The sequence below is a fragment of the Heterodontus francisci genome, chromosome 38 (genome assembly GCF_036365525.1).
Source record: "Heterodontus francisci isolate sHetFra1 chromosome 38, sHetFra1.hap1, whole genome shotgun sequence".
Classification (NCBI taxonomy): domain Eukaryota; kingdom Metazoa; phylum Chordata; class Chondrichthyes; order Heterodontiformes; family Heterodontidae; genus Heterodontus; species Heterodontus francisci.
The window spans coordinates 45,205,287-45,220,558 of NC_090408.1; the positions used below are offsets into that span (position 1 = coordinate 45,205,287).

General features: G+C 40.8%; 1 protein-coding gene across 6 annotated transcripts in view; it reads right to left on the minus strand.

Annotated features, from left to right (window-relative positions):
- The window catches only part of trpm7 (transient receptor potential cation channel, subfamily M, member 7), a 208,811-nt gene that overhangs the window by 20,275 nt on the left and 173,264 nt on the right, over positions 1-15,272 (minus strand). For 4 of the 6 annotated variants that reach the window (XM_068018326.1, XM_068018322.1, XM_068018325.1 and 1 more), the window contains 2 exons: positions 8,736-9,019; positions 1,448-1,530 (listed from right to left, as the gene is read on the minus strand). In XM_068018326.1, the coding sequence (XP_067874427.1) occupies positions 1,448-1,530; positions 8,736-9,019 (367 nt within the window). Of the gene's footprint in view, positions 1-1,447; positions 1,531-3,349; positions 3,634-8,735; positions 9,020-10,645; positions 10,787-15,272 lie in introns of those variants that run through there. The other 2 variants (XM_068018327.1, XM_068018328.1) reach the window with 2 other exon arrangements.

A 15,272-nucleotide genomic window follows, 5' to 3' on the forward strand; every position in this document is an offset into this window, starting at 1 on the left:
TTTTTTTGAAATACTCTTATTCCAGGTGAGTTTGTCTATTCTCAACTGAAAAATGCTGTATAGAACGAAATAATAGAAAATGACACGTGTTATTCTCATCAGCTTCAGCAATTTCAGAAGGGAGGACAGTTACATAGATCTTACTTTGGAAATAATACTGGGTTGGGAAATAGCTGATCACTGCATTGGATTGATAAATAGGATGTGACTTCTACTGCTAGAGATCCATGAGGAATCAAGATCAGAAACCACTGATTAGCACTCGTTGAAGATTCTGTTATTCAATGCTGGAATCGTTTCTCTGAAGAGAATTGTGCTATGTTTTATTTAACATTAATTTTGGTGAAAAGCAGTTTTATTCGTGACTCCTCAGATACTGAAGCAGTCCGTGTAGAAATGCAGCAAGACCTGGACAATATCCAGGCTTGGGCTGATAAGTGGCAAGTAACATTTGCACCACACAGTGCCAGGCAATGACCATCTCCAACAAGAGAGAATCTAACCATCTCCCCTTGACATTCAACGGCATTACCATCGCTGAATCCCCCACTATCAACATCCTAAGGGCTACCATTGACCAGAAACTGAACTGGAGTAGCCATATAAATACCGTGGCTACAAGAGCAGGTCAGAGGCTAGGAATCCTGAGGCGAGTAACTCACCTCCTGACTCCCCAAAGCCTGTCCACCATCTACAAGGCACAAGTCAGGAGTGTGATGAAATACTCTCCACTTGCCTGGATGGGTGCAGCTCCAACAACACTCAAGAAGCTCGACGCCACCCAGGACAAAGCAGCCTGCTTGATTGGCACCCCATCTACAAACATTCACTCCCTTCACCACCGACGCACAGTGAAAGCAGTGTGTCCCATCTACAAGATGCACTGCAGCAACGCACCAAGGTTCCTTAGACAGCACTTTCCAAACACGCGACCTCTACCAACTGGAAGGACAAGGACAGCAAATACATGGGAACACTACCACCTGCAAGTTCCCCTCCAAGTCACACACCATCCTGACTTGGAACTATATCGCTGTTCCTTCACTGTCGCTGGGTCAAAATCCTGGAACTCCCTTCCTAACAGCACTGTGGGTATACCTACGCCACATGGACTGCAACGGTTCAAGAAGTCAGCTCACCACCACCTTCTCAAGGGCAATTAGGGATGGGCAATAAATGCTGGCCTGGCCAGCGTCGCCCACATCCCACCAACGAATAAAAAAAAAAATTTAATTCAATGCTGTAGTCTTAGCATTTGCTCTGTGTCCAACCTGTGCTTTAATTAATTACATGGAAAATAAAACAAAGGGAATGGTGAAAGACACTAAAAATGTATTTTGGAAATCTAGATTAGGCATATACATTTATAACGCAAAAAGTTGGCAGTGTTTGCAAGAGCAAGATTTTTGTACATGTTATAGATAATGTTTCAATTATTTCAACCTACCTTGGAGAATATGGAATGGTCTTTGGTTTCATTTGGTTGAAGGCAAAAGCAAGCTTCTGTGCAGCCCTCTGCTGCTGAATCTCCTGAGCATGAAAGAATAAGCAACATATACAGTAACTTCTAAAACAGAGCATCTATTACAAGATGAAATACACTGGAGCTTCCACTAGATCAAGAGTAGTCACTGACTCGAATGTTAAATGTTATTAGCTGAGTAGGTTCTGGGAATGTAGGTTCTTATGAATTAATACTCATTTTCTTAGCCAGACTGATGACCAATAACGGGTGATTCTAAATCTATTTGGCAACAAATTCCATGAGGAAGCACAAGTATTTCCTTCAAGACTTAAAAAGATTCATTTAACACCAACAAAAAACAAGCCAGGCCCACTAATCAACCTCAAGTGAACCATTTTCAGTTATTATGCAGCTACTTTTGCAGTGTTACGCTTGACATTCTATTAATGGTTTAGTTCCCAGCCATTGGTGAAAATTAACAGAAAATTGTATTTTAAGACTGAACAGTAACAATGCAGAATTACTGCACAATTTCTGCCAAATACCTTTAAAAGTGCAATCTCACCACTGGACTTTGAAATAATTTAATTTTTAATTTAAATTAAGCAACATCAGTGCAAGTCTTTACCATATCAACAGTTTATCCAAGAATAGCATGGCATGTTCTTCATACCTTTAGAACAGAGTACTATTTTTGATAATGTATTTTTATTTGACAGCCTGATGTGATGCTACTCTATCACACTGCCAGCAGCTCTCAGGAACTTCCAGGTCTTGGAGGTGGGGGAATGAGACTTTTTTTTGGCGTTGTCAACTCACACTGGCACATAGCATCAGTACAATAATAAAGGTTCCTTCAGCAGTAGTTTCATTACTGTAATAGCCCTATTCAAGAAAGTTGCTTTAAATAAAACATGGAATCATTTCAATTAGTCAATTCTAATTTTCAAACTGCTATGATGGGATTTGAACTCATTCTCTTTCTCTCTTCACAGATGATGCCAGACCTAAGTATTTCCAGCATTTTCTGTTTTTATTATGAAATCAATTCTGTTAGCCATCCCCCTTTCCCAGCAATTGTAGAGGTAAGCAGAGTCAGGAATCACTGACTCACATTGAAGCTGCCCTTCTGGGACTGGTAAATAGGATTCTGTTTGAAGCACAGAGCAAGAGAGCATGTGAGTGTGCGAGAGAGAACACGTGCTTATTTTGTTGCCTTTTTTGCCCCAGAGATTTGATTATTTCAATAATAAAAATGAGTGAGCATTTATATCATAATTGATTGTGCACAGTAGTCAAGCATATTTTATTAGTGGTTATGCTGGTCAGACCGGACTACTCTCATTAATTAAACAAAAGTATTACTGGAAAAAAGACAAGCTGTCGAAGCTTTTCGTCTTGCGCTCATCAGGACGGATGCAAGAATGCCAAATTTCAAAGGCACTTGGGCACATGCACACCAGATGTAATGCTTTCTGCTTTGTGTACCACAGTGCTGAGGTCTATCAATACTGTGCATGCCAAACTTCGATGTAAAAAGTTTAGAAGCAGCACTGCATATGCAGTAAAAGAACCTGTATTTACGTATGGTCCTTCACAACCTCAGGACAACCCAAAGCATTTCATAATGAAGTCCTTTTTGACATACAAGAACACAAGAAATAGGAGCAGGAATAGACCATATAACCTATCCAGCCTGCTCCGGCAATCAAAACGATCATGGCTGACCTTAGGATTCAACTCTACTTTCTCGTCCACTTGCCATACCCCTTGATTCTGAGACACCAAAAATCTGTCTATCCCAGCCTTAAATGTATTCAACAATGGAGCATCGACAACTCTCTGGGGTAGACACGTACTCAGGGTTGCAGTGTAGGGAAACATGGCAGGCAAGGCGTCACAAATAGCAATGACATAAATGACCAGATAATCTGTCTTGGTAATGTTGACTGAAGGATAAATGTTGGCTAGGTCACCCACCTCTATTTCAGATAGTGCCATGGGATCTTTTATAGTCACCAGAGGGCAGACTGGGCCTTGTTTCAATGTCTCATCTGAAAGATGGTACCTCAGTCCAGCATTCTCTCTGTACTGCAATCAGGTAACTCACCACCACCTTCTCCATGGCAATTAGGGATGGGCAATGAATGTTGTCTTGCTAGCAATGCCTATATCCCACAAAACGAATAAATTAAAACAAATACAATATGTAGGTCGTGCTTTATTTGGCAGGATCCCATTTTCCTATGATTATTACATTTTTGTGCCGCCAAATTTTCAAGTAGTAACCTGAAAAAACATGCTACAAAATCTGAAGTGTGACCAGCATGATCCTTACTATGAATATACCACACTTTTAATCAGATTCAGGATTAAAAAATCTTTGTCCTCTTCAAATGATTTTTTTCTGTACAACTATTTTGTGATAAGTGGTATTGATCAATCTTAGTTCAGTTTCCTTTAGACTACAGCACAAAACTGTCCCTAACTCAGGACTATCCAGCAATCCCACTCCAAATAGCAACAGGGTGACTGGTGTAGTAAAAGGGAAGATCACATGCTGTGAGAGTGGGTAATCTTCCCAGGTTGAAGCTGTGTGCAAAGAGCTTCACTCTGTATCTGCCTGGGTTATACCTGACCTGGGAATACCTGATACTAACATTATCTGCTTGAAATAGAGAAGTTGATTTTCCAGCACTAGCAACCCTTATCAGCATGCAAATCTTACAAGTTGTCAAAACCATTCACTATTTATAGATCATATTTTATTCTGTTCAACCACATTTTCCAGTAACATGCAAACTAAATGGAAAACAAAACTTAGTGGATTTTTTCATCTCCCACCAAGGTACCTTAAATGCCATAAGGAAGCACCAAAGATCTGGGATCTTTTAGTGCCCTCCCAACAATCAAACCTTTTCAAATAAACTCTGAGGTCTTCTGTAGGAGACCATTTAAAAAGACAGCCTTCCCAGAGAGAGGGAGTGGAGCAAGGCAGGAGGGGACAGAGAGAGAGGAGCAGGGCGGGAGGGGGGAGAGCGAGGGAGATGGAGATGGAGAGTTGATTCCAAGACTAGGGTCCTGAATCTAAATAAAGGAAACTATGAAGGTATGAGGCGCGAGTTGGCTATGATAGATTGGGGAACATTACTTGAAGGATTGACAGTGGATAGGCAATGGCTAGCATTTAAAGAGCGCATGGATGAATTACAACAATTGTTCATTTCTGTCTGGCTCAAAAATAAAACAGGAGGGGTGGCTCAACCGTGGCTTACAAAAGAAATTAGGGATCGTATTAGATCCAAGGAGGAGAAATATAAAATGGCCAGAACAAGCAGCAAACCTGAGGATTGGGAGAAGTTTAGAATTCAGCAAAGGAGGACAAAGGGATTGATTAAGGGGAAAATAGAATATGAGAGTAAGCTTGCAGAGAACATTAAATACTGACTGTAAAAGCTTCTATGGATAGGTGAACAGAAAAAGATTAGTGAAGACAAATGTGGGTCCCTTTACAGTCAGAAATGGGGGAATTTATAATGAGGAACAAAGAAATGGCAGACCAATTAATACATATTTTGGCTCTGTCTTTACAAAGGAGAACACAAATTACCTCCCAGAAATGTTGAGGAACATAGGATCTAGTGAGAAGGAGGAACTGTATGAAATCAGTATTAGTAGGGAAATGGTGTTAGGGAAATTGATGGGATTGAAGGCCGATAAATCCCCAGGGCCTGATAATCTACATCCCAGAGTACTTAAGGAAGTGGCACGAGAAATAGTAGATGCATTGCTGGTCATTTTTCAAAATTCTATAGACTCTGGAACAGTTCCAACAGATGGGAGGGCAGCTAATGTAACCCCACTATTGAAACAAGGAGGTAAAGAGAAAACAGCGAATTATAGATGGGTTAGCCTGACATCAGTAGTGGGGAAAATGCTAGTCCATTATAAAAGATGTAATAGCAGAGCACTTGGAAAACAATGACAGGATTGGACAAAGTCAACATGGATTTACAAAAGGAAAATCATGCTTGACAAATCTACTGGAATTTTTTGAGAATGTAACTAGTAGAATAGATAAGGGAAAACCAGTAGATGTGGCGTATTTGTACTTTAAGAAGGCTTTCAATAAGGACCCACGTAAGAGATTAGCGTGAAAAATTAAAGCACATGGAATTGGGGGTAAGGTACGGACATGGATAGAGAACTGGTTGGCAGACAGGAAACAAAGAGTAGGAATAAATGGGTCTTTTTCCGAATTGCAGGCAGTGACTAGTGGGGTACAGCAGGAAACAGTGCTAGGACCCCAGCTATTCACAATATATATTAATGATATAGATGAGGGAATTAAATGGAATATATCCAAGTTTGCAGACGACACAAAGTTGGCTGGGAGTGTGAGCTCCAGAGAAGCTCCGGTGTGATTTGGACAGGTTGAGTGAGTGGGCAAATACATGGCAGATGCAGTATAATGTGGATAAATGTGAGGTTATTCACTTTGGTGGCAAAAACAGAAAGGCAGATTATCTGAACGGCGATAGACTGGGAAAGGTGGTGGTGCAGCGAGACCTGGGTGTCCTTGTGCACCAGTCGCTGAAAGTAAGCATGCAGGTGCAGCAGGCAGTTAAGAAGGCAAATGGTATGTTGGCCTTCATAGCGAGAGGATTCGAGTAAAGGAGCAAGGATGCCTTGCTGCAATTATACAAGGCCTTGGTGAGACCACATCTGGAGTAGTGTGTGCAGTTTTGGTCCCCTTATCTGAAGAAGGATGTTCTTGCTATGGAAGGAGTGCAGTGAAGGTTCACCAGACTGATTCCTGGGATGGCAGGCCTGATGTATGGAGAGAGATTGGGTCGATTAGGCTTGTATTTGCTAGAGTTTAGAATGAGGGGGGATCTCAGAAACTTACAAAATTCTAACAGGACTGGACAGATTAGATGCAGGAAGGATGTTCCCAATGGCGGGGGAGTCCAGGACCAGGGGTCACAGTCTAAGTATAAGGGGTAAGCCATTTAGGACTGAGATGAAGAGAGATTTCTTCACCCTGAGAGTGGTGAACCTATGGAAGTCTCTAACATGGAAAGCAGTTGAGGCCAAATCATGAAATATATTCAAGAAAGAGTTAGATATAGTTCTTAGGGCTAATGGGATCAAGGGATACAGGGAGAAAACGGGAACAAGTTACTGAGTTGGATGATCAGCCATGATCGTACTGAATGGTGGAGCAGGCTCGAAGGGCCGAATGGCCTACTCCTGCTCCTGCTTTTCCAAGTTTCTAAAAATAGACTGTGACAGGAAGGGACAGAGCGTACAAATCTAAGAGTAAATCAACAGATAAGGCTGGAGGTTACAAAAATAAAAAAGGACAAAACTAAAGGCTCTGTATCTGAAGCCACGTAGTATTCGAAACAAAACAGATGAACTGAGAGCGCATATAGAAATAAATAAGTACGATCTGATAGCCATTACAGAGACATGGCTGCAGGACAACATTTTGGGACCTGAATATTGAAGGGTACATGGCATTTAAGGAGGACAGGAAATTAGGAAAAGGTGGAGGGGTAGCTCTGTTAATTAATGATATTAGCTTGATAGAGAGGGATGACCTAAGTTCAGGAGACCAGATGTAGAAGCAATTTGGGTGGAAATGAGAAATCATAAAGAAGTCACTTGTGGGAGTGGTGTACAGGCCACCTAACATTAACCACACTGTAGGATGGGGTATAAAGGAAGAAATAATGGCAGCTTGTCAGAAAGGTACAGCGATAATTATGGGGGATTTTAACCCATATATAGACTGGAAAAATCAGACAGGCAGAGGTAGCCGAAATGAATGTTTTCGGGATAATTTCTTGGAACAATACGTTCTGCAGCCAACCAGAGAGCAGGCTATACTAGACCTAGTATTGTGCAACGAGATATTAATTAATGACCTCACAGTTAAGGCGCCCATAGGTAGCAGCGATCATAATATGAAGGAATTTTACATTCAGTATGAGGGAGAGAAGTGTGGGTCCAAGACTAGTATTTTAAACTTAAATAAGGGCAATTATGAGGGCATGAAAGCAGAGCTAGCTAAAGTGAACTGGCAAATCAGGCTAAGCGATAGGTCAATGGAGATGCAGTGGCAGACATTTAAAGGGGATATTTCAGAATATATAGGATACATTTCAATGAGAAAGAAAAATTCCAAGGGTGGGACCCGTCATCTGTGGTTAACTAAAACAGTTAAAGGTAGTATCAAACTTAAAGCAGCCGCCTATAATTGCACAACGATGGGAGGCAGGTCAGAAGATTGGACTGAATGTAAAAATCAGCAAAGAAGAATAAAAAAGCATGTTATCTAAATGGTGAGAGATTACAGAGCTCCGAGATGCAGAGGGATCTGGGTGTTCTAGTACATGAATCGCAAAAGGTTAGTACGCAGGTACAGCATGTAATTAGGAAAGCTTATAGAATGTTATCATTTATCGTGAGGGGAATTGAATACAAAAGTAGGGAGGTTATGCTTCAGTTATACAGGGCATTGGCGAGACCACATCTGGAGTACTGTGTGCAGTACTGGTCTCCTTATTTAAGGAAGGATGTAAATGCTTTGGAGACAGTGCAGAGAAGGTTTACTAGAATGATATGTGGAATGGGTAGACTGTCTTACAAGGAAAGATTGGACAAGCTAAGCTCGTAATTTAGAAAAGTAAGAGGTGACTTGATTGAAACATGCAAGATCCTGAAAGGTCTTGACAGGGTGGCTCTGGATAAGATATTTCCCCTTGTGGGAGAATCTAGAACTAGGGGTCACTGTTTAAAAATAAGAGTTCGTCCATTTAAGACAGAGATGAGGAGAAATCTTTTCTAAGGGTCATGAGTCTTTGGAATTCTCTTCCTCGAAAGGCGGTGGAAGCAGAGTCTTTGAATATTTTTAAGGTAGATAGATTCTTGATAAGCAAGGGAGTGAAAGGTTATCGGGGGTAGGTGGAAATGTGGAGTAATCAGTTGAACTTATTGAATGGCAGAGCAGGCTCGAAGGGCCGAGTGGCCTACTCCTGCTCCTAATTTGTGTGTTTGTATTAAGAATTGGGCCAGCCATTTTTTCTGTCAGCAATCATTGCCACTGGATTGTAAACCGTAATATTTACAGCAAGTGGTATAAAAACAGAAGGAAAAATAAGCAGCAGCTGCTACAAAATTAAAAGCTCAGAGCTACAGCATTGAGTCTTTCACAGCATGAAGAAAGCAAAAATATATACCTCGAAGAGTGATAAGCATTTACCTTCAAACACAGATGTAACACAGTATCGTCCTTGTAGATTCTTTTCCATGTATTTACGACTTCAGGAAGAAAAGATTTCACAATATACAGCTGACCTGGTTTTAGTACATCGAATTCAGACCATGTGCACTCCACTTTTAATGCTCGTCGCAATCCCCCTCCCATTTCTTCTTTGCTTAAGAACTCGATCTTGGCACATCGCCCTTGTTGTGACCAGGAAGACATGCTATTGTTCAGACTGATTGGTGAGCTCTCCTCAAGCCTATATATTGTCACAGGTTCTCCTTTAACACAAGAGAAAAGTAAAGTGAGAGAAAATTCAAAACAGCCCCACTGTTCGAATGGAACAACAGGAAAGCAGGTGACAACCTCTCTTTGGCAGCTCTAACTTCTCCATTTCAGGTTATGTAGACATGGTTTTTCTGAACTAATCTCCACACCGTTACTTCTGTGTTGAAGTCAACAAGAATCAGTCTTCTACTAAAAGACATGTTTTCCCAAGGATCCCCAAGTCTGGGCACTCTACCTTCCTGCCAGCAAACTGCTGGCTTTTAAACTCGAGCATGGTATCAACTAATCATTGCTCTCTCTTCTATTCTTTTTGACATTGATGATATAAGAAATATGAGCAAGAGTAGTAGCAGGCCATACAGCACCTCAAATCTGCTCTGCCATTCAGAGCAAGGTTAATGCATGTCGATTCCAAATTCCCGCCCTGTCCCCATATCCCTCGATTCCCTTAGTGCCCAAAAATCTAACCTGAGTAGACTAAAGGGAGGACTGAAGCTTAATTTTCCTGGGTAGAAGGTATTCAGGGATGATAGGGAAAGAGAAAGTGGAGGAGGGGTAACAGCTTTGATTCAGGAAGTGATTACAATGCTGGGAAGAGAATGTTCTTGAGGGGTCAAGACAGAATCTCTATGGCTGGAGTTAAGAAACAATGAAGCGATAACGCTGGTTGGTGTATTTTATAGACCAAATAATGGGAAGGAGATAGAGGAGTAGATTTGCAAAGAAATCACTGAGGTGTACAGGAACTATAATACTCCAGAAATTCCTTCCTACTCAATCTCTCCTCATGGGACAACTCTCTCATCCCAGGAATCAATCTAGCGAACCTTTGCTGCACCCCCTTTTCCATTTTTCCAACCAAAGCAGATAAATTTTGCATTTCCCCACATTATACTCCGTCACCTTGTCCACTCACTTAACCTCTCCATATTCCTTTGCAGCCTCTTTGTCCTCCTCAAAGCTTGCTTTCTCACCTAGCTTTGTATTGTCAGCAAACTTAGCAAACATTACAGCACTCCACTAGTAATAGCCTGCCAAGCTGAAAATTACCCATTTATTACCGTTTTCTCTCTATTAAATGATCCTCATATACTGCATTATGGGTCTTTGCTCTTCACCACCTATATTTTTTTTAACTCACTGCATTTTTCTGTATTTCTATGTAGTGGGATATCCAATTCAAACAGAATTTACACCCAAAATGTGGTGCAATTAACTTCCAGTAGATGGTGCTCTAAACTGAACTTTCGCAATACTGACTGAGGAAGCAACCTGTGAAGATACTTTCAATATCTGCAGACCTGCTACACATTTTCTACACCTACTTGAAATTATCCTCTCAAAATTTCACAATATATGTTTGGAATTATTTTTAGTTGTACTTATGAAAATCAATATTTTATTCATGAAAATATTTCCATAATTCCCAATGGCACAGTGGGCTCACCCTATGAGCAACACATTCATCCCCATATGCTTTGGCAGCAAGAGGTGGAGAAGGCACTTCATAAAGAAGCAACACTTCCCATAAAAACTTAATTTGAATAACTTGCTCTATAATTTACATCTTTGCTTGTCCCTCCTGCACATTTTAACAAGAATTTAAAAACTTACATTTATACAGCAACATGCATGACTTTTATTTGCATGGGACACGGCTGTTGCCGGCAAGTCCAGGATTTATTACCCATCGCCTAATTGCCCTCAAGAGGGTTGTGGTGAGCCAGGAAATCCAAAACAGCTTCACAGCCAATGAAGTACTGTTGAATAGACAGACTAGTGAAATGGGCAGACACATGGCAGATGCAATTTAATGCAAAGTATGCAATGATGCATTTTAATCAGAATTAGGAGAAGTAATATAAACTAAATGGGACAATTTTAAAAGGGGCGCAGGAACAGAAAAACCTAGGGTGCACATAAACCAATCTTTGAAGATGGTAGGACTAGTTGATAAGGCTGTTAAAATATATGGTACCCTTGGCTTTATAAACAGTGGCAAAGAGTACACAAGCAAGGATGTTATGCTAAACCTTTATAAAAATCATTGGTTATGCCCAAATCTGGAAACCACACTTTAAGGAGGACGTCAAAGCCTCAGAGGGTGCAGAGAAGTTTTACTAGAATACCAGGGAAAAGGGAAGATTTACATGGACAGACCAGAGAAGCTGGGGTTGTTGTTCTTAGAGCAGAGACGGTAAAAGGAGATTTAACAGGAGCATTCAAAGTCATGAATGGCTTTGATGAGAGTTAATAAGAGGAAACAGTTTCAGTGGCAGGAGGGTCAGTAACCAGAGGGCATAGATTTAAGGTAAATGGCAAAAGAACCAGAGGTGAGATGAGATTATTTGTGCTCAAATTTCAGGAGTGGGTCTAAAACCCACAACTTACTGACTCAAATGATAACTTGCCCAATATGTTTCTGCAACCTGTATGTTGTATTTAAACACAAAGTAAAAAAGATTGTAGGTCTCTTCCTTTAAAAAAAAAAAGTAACCCCAAGTATTACAGTGGATAAAATATAATACTTTTGATTAAGGCTGGAGGTTGCCAGGAGGACATTACGCATTTCTGTTCTGAAACTACACAGACCTGCTGAGTGGGTTGACTGGAATAGTCTTTTGGAAAAAAAAATCTCTCTATCAGCATAATCTAAAGCAAACAATACTGGAATTAACAGTTGTTAAAAAATACATTGTACAGCAATATGTTGATGATCTGTTGTGCTCCATCTTGAACTGTGAAGTTACGGGATTCATATCTACAATTGCCCATGTAATGACCTACATTTATTCACATTACTGGGAGTGGTTCCGAACAAGGTTAAGGTGCTTCACACAGGCAGGATAAAAACAAGACAGCAAATTCCCACTATCTGCTTGTGGATGTTCTAGACATTGGTTACTGAGCTGCGGTGATACAGGTCAGAAATGAGGTGATCTGTATGTAACCTCTATACATTAAGGTGTGCACAAAAACCTTATACGAATGGCCAACAAAAAAAAAAATCATATGAATATACGAATTAGGAGCAGGAGTAGGCCACTCAGCCCCTCAAGCCTACTCCACCATCCAACAAGATCACAGCTGATCTGACTGTAACCTCAACTCCACATTCCCACCTATCCCCAATAACCTTTCACCCCTTGCTCATCAAGAATCTATCTACCTCTGCCTTAAAAATATTCGAAGACTCTGTTTCCACCAACTTTTCAGGAGGAGAGTTCCAATGACTCATGACCCTTACAAAAAATTTCTCATCTCTGTCTTAAATGGGTGACCCCTTATTTTTAAACAGTGACCCCTAGGTTCCAGATTCTCCCAAGAGGAAACATCCTTTCCACATCAACCCTGTCAAGACCCTTCAGAACCTCAGGATCTTATGTTTCAATCAAGCTGCCTCTTACTCTTAACTCCGGCAGATACAAGCCCAGCTTGCCCAACCTTTCCTCATAAGACAACGCATCCATTCCAGGTATAAGTCTAGTAAACCTTTCTGAACTGCTTCCACTGCATTTACATCCTTCCTTGAATAAGGAGACCAATAATGTACACATACTTCAGATGTGGTCTCACCAATGGCCTGTATAACTGAAGCATAATCTCCCTACTTTTGTATTCAATTCCCCTCACAATAAACAATAACATTGTTAGCTTTCCTAATTACGTGCTGTACCTGCAAACTAACCTTTTGCGATTCATGCACGAGAACACCCAGATCCCTCTGCATCTCAGAGCTCTGCAATCTCTCTGCAATCCATTTAGATAACATGCTTCTTTTTTTATTATTCCTGCCAAAATGGACAATTTCACATTTTTCCACTTTGTATTCCATTTGCCAGGTCTTTGACCACTCACTTAACCTATCTATATCCCTTTGTAGCCCCCTTATGTCCTCTTCACAACTTACTTTCTGACCTATCTTTGCATCATCAGCAAATTTAGCAACTATACCTTTGGTCCCTTCATCCAAGTCATTTACAGGAATTGTAAAAATGTGAGGCCCCAGCACAGAATCCTGTGGCACACCACTCGTTACATCTTGCCAACCAGAAAATGACTTGTGACAGCGCATTGCTCACTTACCTATCAGATGGTAAAGAAATTGAGAGTTGATTGAAAATGAGTTTAACGAAAGTAGTAGCAAATTAACGACAGGTCATTGAAAATATTTAGAGATGAATTTAGGATTGAGATTTGCTGGGTAGATGTCCAAGATTGCAGATAATAAAAACAAGAAATGCTGGAATAACTCAGCAGGTCTGGCAGCATCTGTGGAAAGAGCAGAGTTAAGGTTTCGGGTCAGTGACCCTTCTTCGGAACTGACAAATATAAGAAAAGTCACAGATTATAAGCAAGTGAGGTGGGGGTGGGGCACGAGATAACAAAGCAGAAGGTGTAGATTGGACCAGGCCACATAGCTGACTGTGGCCTGGTCCAATCTACACCTTCTGCTTTGTTATCTCTTGCCCCACCCCCACCTCACTTGCTTATAATCTGTGACTTCTTATATTTGTCAGTTCCGAAGAAGGGTCACTGACCCGAAACCTTAACTCTGCTTCTCTTTCCACAGATGCTGCCAGACCTGCTGAGTGATTCCAGCATTTCTTGTTTTTATTTCAGATTTCCAACATCCGCAGTATTTTGCTTTTATCCAAGATTGCAGATGTTGACTTCAAGATGTTTGGCTATAATTTTAATTAATATTAATTTTGTGTACATCACGAGGTACTGCCTGCTCCAAGGGGAGGAACCACCATCCGTGGTTAAGTAAAAAAGTTAAAGATAGGATTAAGCTTAAAGAAAAAGGATAGAATTGTGCAAAGATGGGTGGCAGGTCAGAAGATTGGACAGAACATAAAAAGCAGCAAAGAACGACTAAAAGATTAATAAGGAGGGAAAAATTTGAGTACAAGAGAAAGCTGGCTAGAAATAGAAAAACATATAGCAAGAATTCCGATATATATTTAAAAAGGAGAGTGAACAAAGTGAGCGTAGCTCCTATAGAAAGTGAGTCTGGGGAATTTATAAGAGAAAATAAGCAGATGGCAGATGAATTGAACAGGTATTTTGCATTGCTCTTCATCATAGAGGATACAAGCAACATCTCAGATAGCTGTAAATCAGGAAATTGAAGGGAGGGAGGAACTCAAGAAAATTACAATCACCAGGGAAGTGGTACTGAACAAACTGTCGGTGCTGCGGGCTGACAAGTCCCCCGGGTCCTGATGGACTTCATCCGAGGGTGTTAAATGAAGCGGCTAGTGAGATAGTTGATGCATTAGTTTTAATTTTCCAAAATTCCCTAGATTTAGGGAAGGCTCCATTAGATTGGAAAATAGCGAACGTAACTCCTTTATTCAAAAAGGGAGGGAGACAGAAAGCAAGAAAGTACAGGCCAGTTAGCTTGACATCTGTCTTAAGGAAAATATTAGAAGCTATTATTAAAGACGTTATAGCAGGGCACTTAGAAAAATTCAAGGTAATCAGGCAGATTCAACATGGTTTTGTGAAAGGGAAATCATGTTTAACCAATTTATTGGAGTTCTCTGAGGGAGTTGCATGTGCTGTAGATAAAGGCGAGTCGGTGGGGCCTTACCTTTTTACAATTTATATAAATGACTTAGATGCAGGAACCAAAAGTATGGTTGGTAAATTTGCTAATTACACAAAGATAGGTAGGAAAGTAAGCTGTGAAGAGGACACAAAGAGGGTGCAAAGGGATATAGATAGGTTAAGTGAGTGGACAAAGATCTGGCAAATGGAGTACAAGGTGGGAAAATGTGAAATTGTCCATTTTATAGTCATAGACTCAGAATTATACAGCACAGGAACAAGGCCTTCGGCCCATCGCGTCTGTGCCAGCCATCAAGGACCTATCTATTCTAAAACCATTTTCCAGCACTTGGCCCGTAGCCTTGCAAACTATGGCGTTTCAAAAGCTCATCGAAATACTTCTTAAAGGTTTTGAGGGTTCCTGCCTCTACCACCCCTTCAGGCAGTGTGTTCCAGATTCCAACCACCCTCTGGCTGAAAACATTTTCATCAAATTCCCTCTAAACCTCCTGCCCCTTACCTTAAATCTACGTCCCCTGGTTAGTGACAACTCCGTTAAGAGAAAAAGTTTCTTCCTATCTACATTATCAATGCCCCTCATAATTTTGTATACCTCAATCATGCCTCCCCTCAGCCTTCTCTGCTCCAAGGAAAACAACCCTAGCCTATCCAGTCTCTCTTCATAGCCGC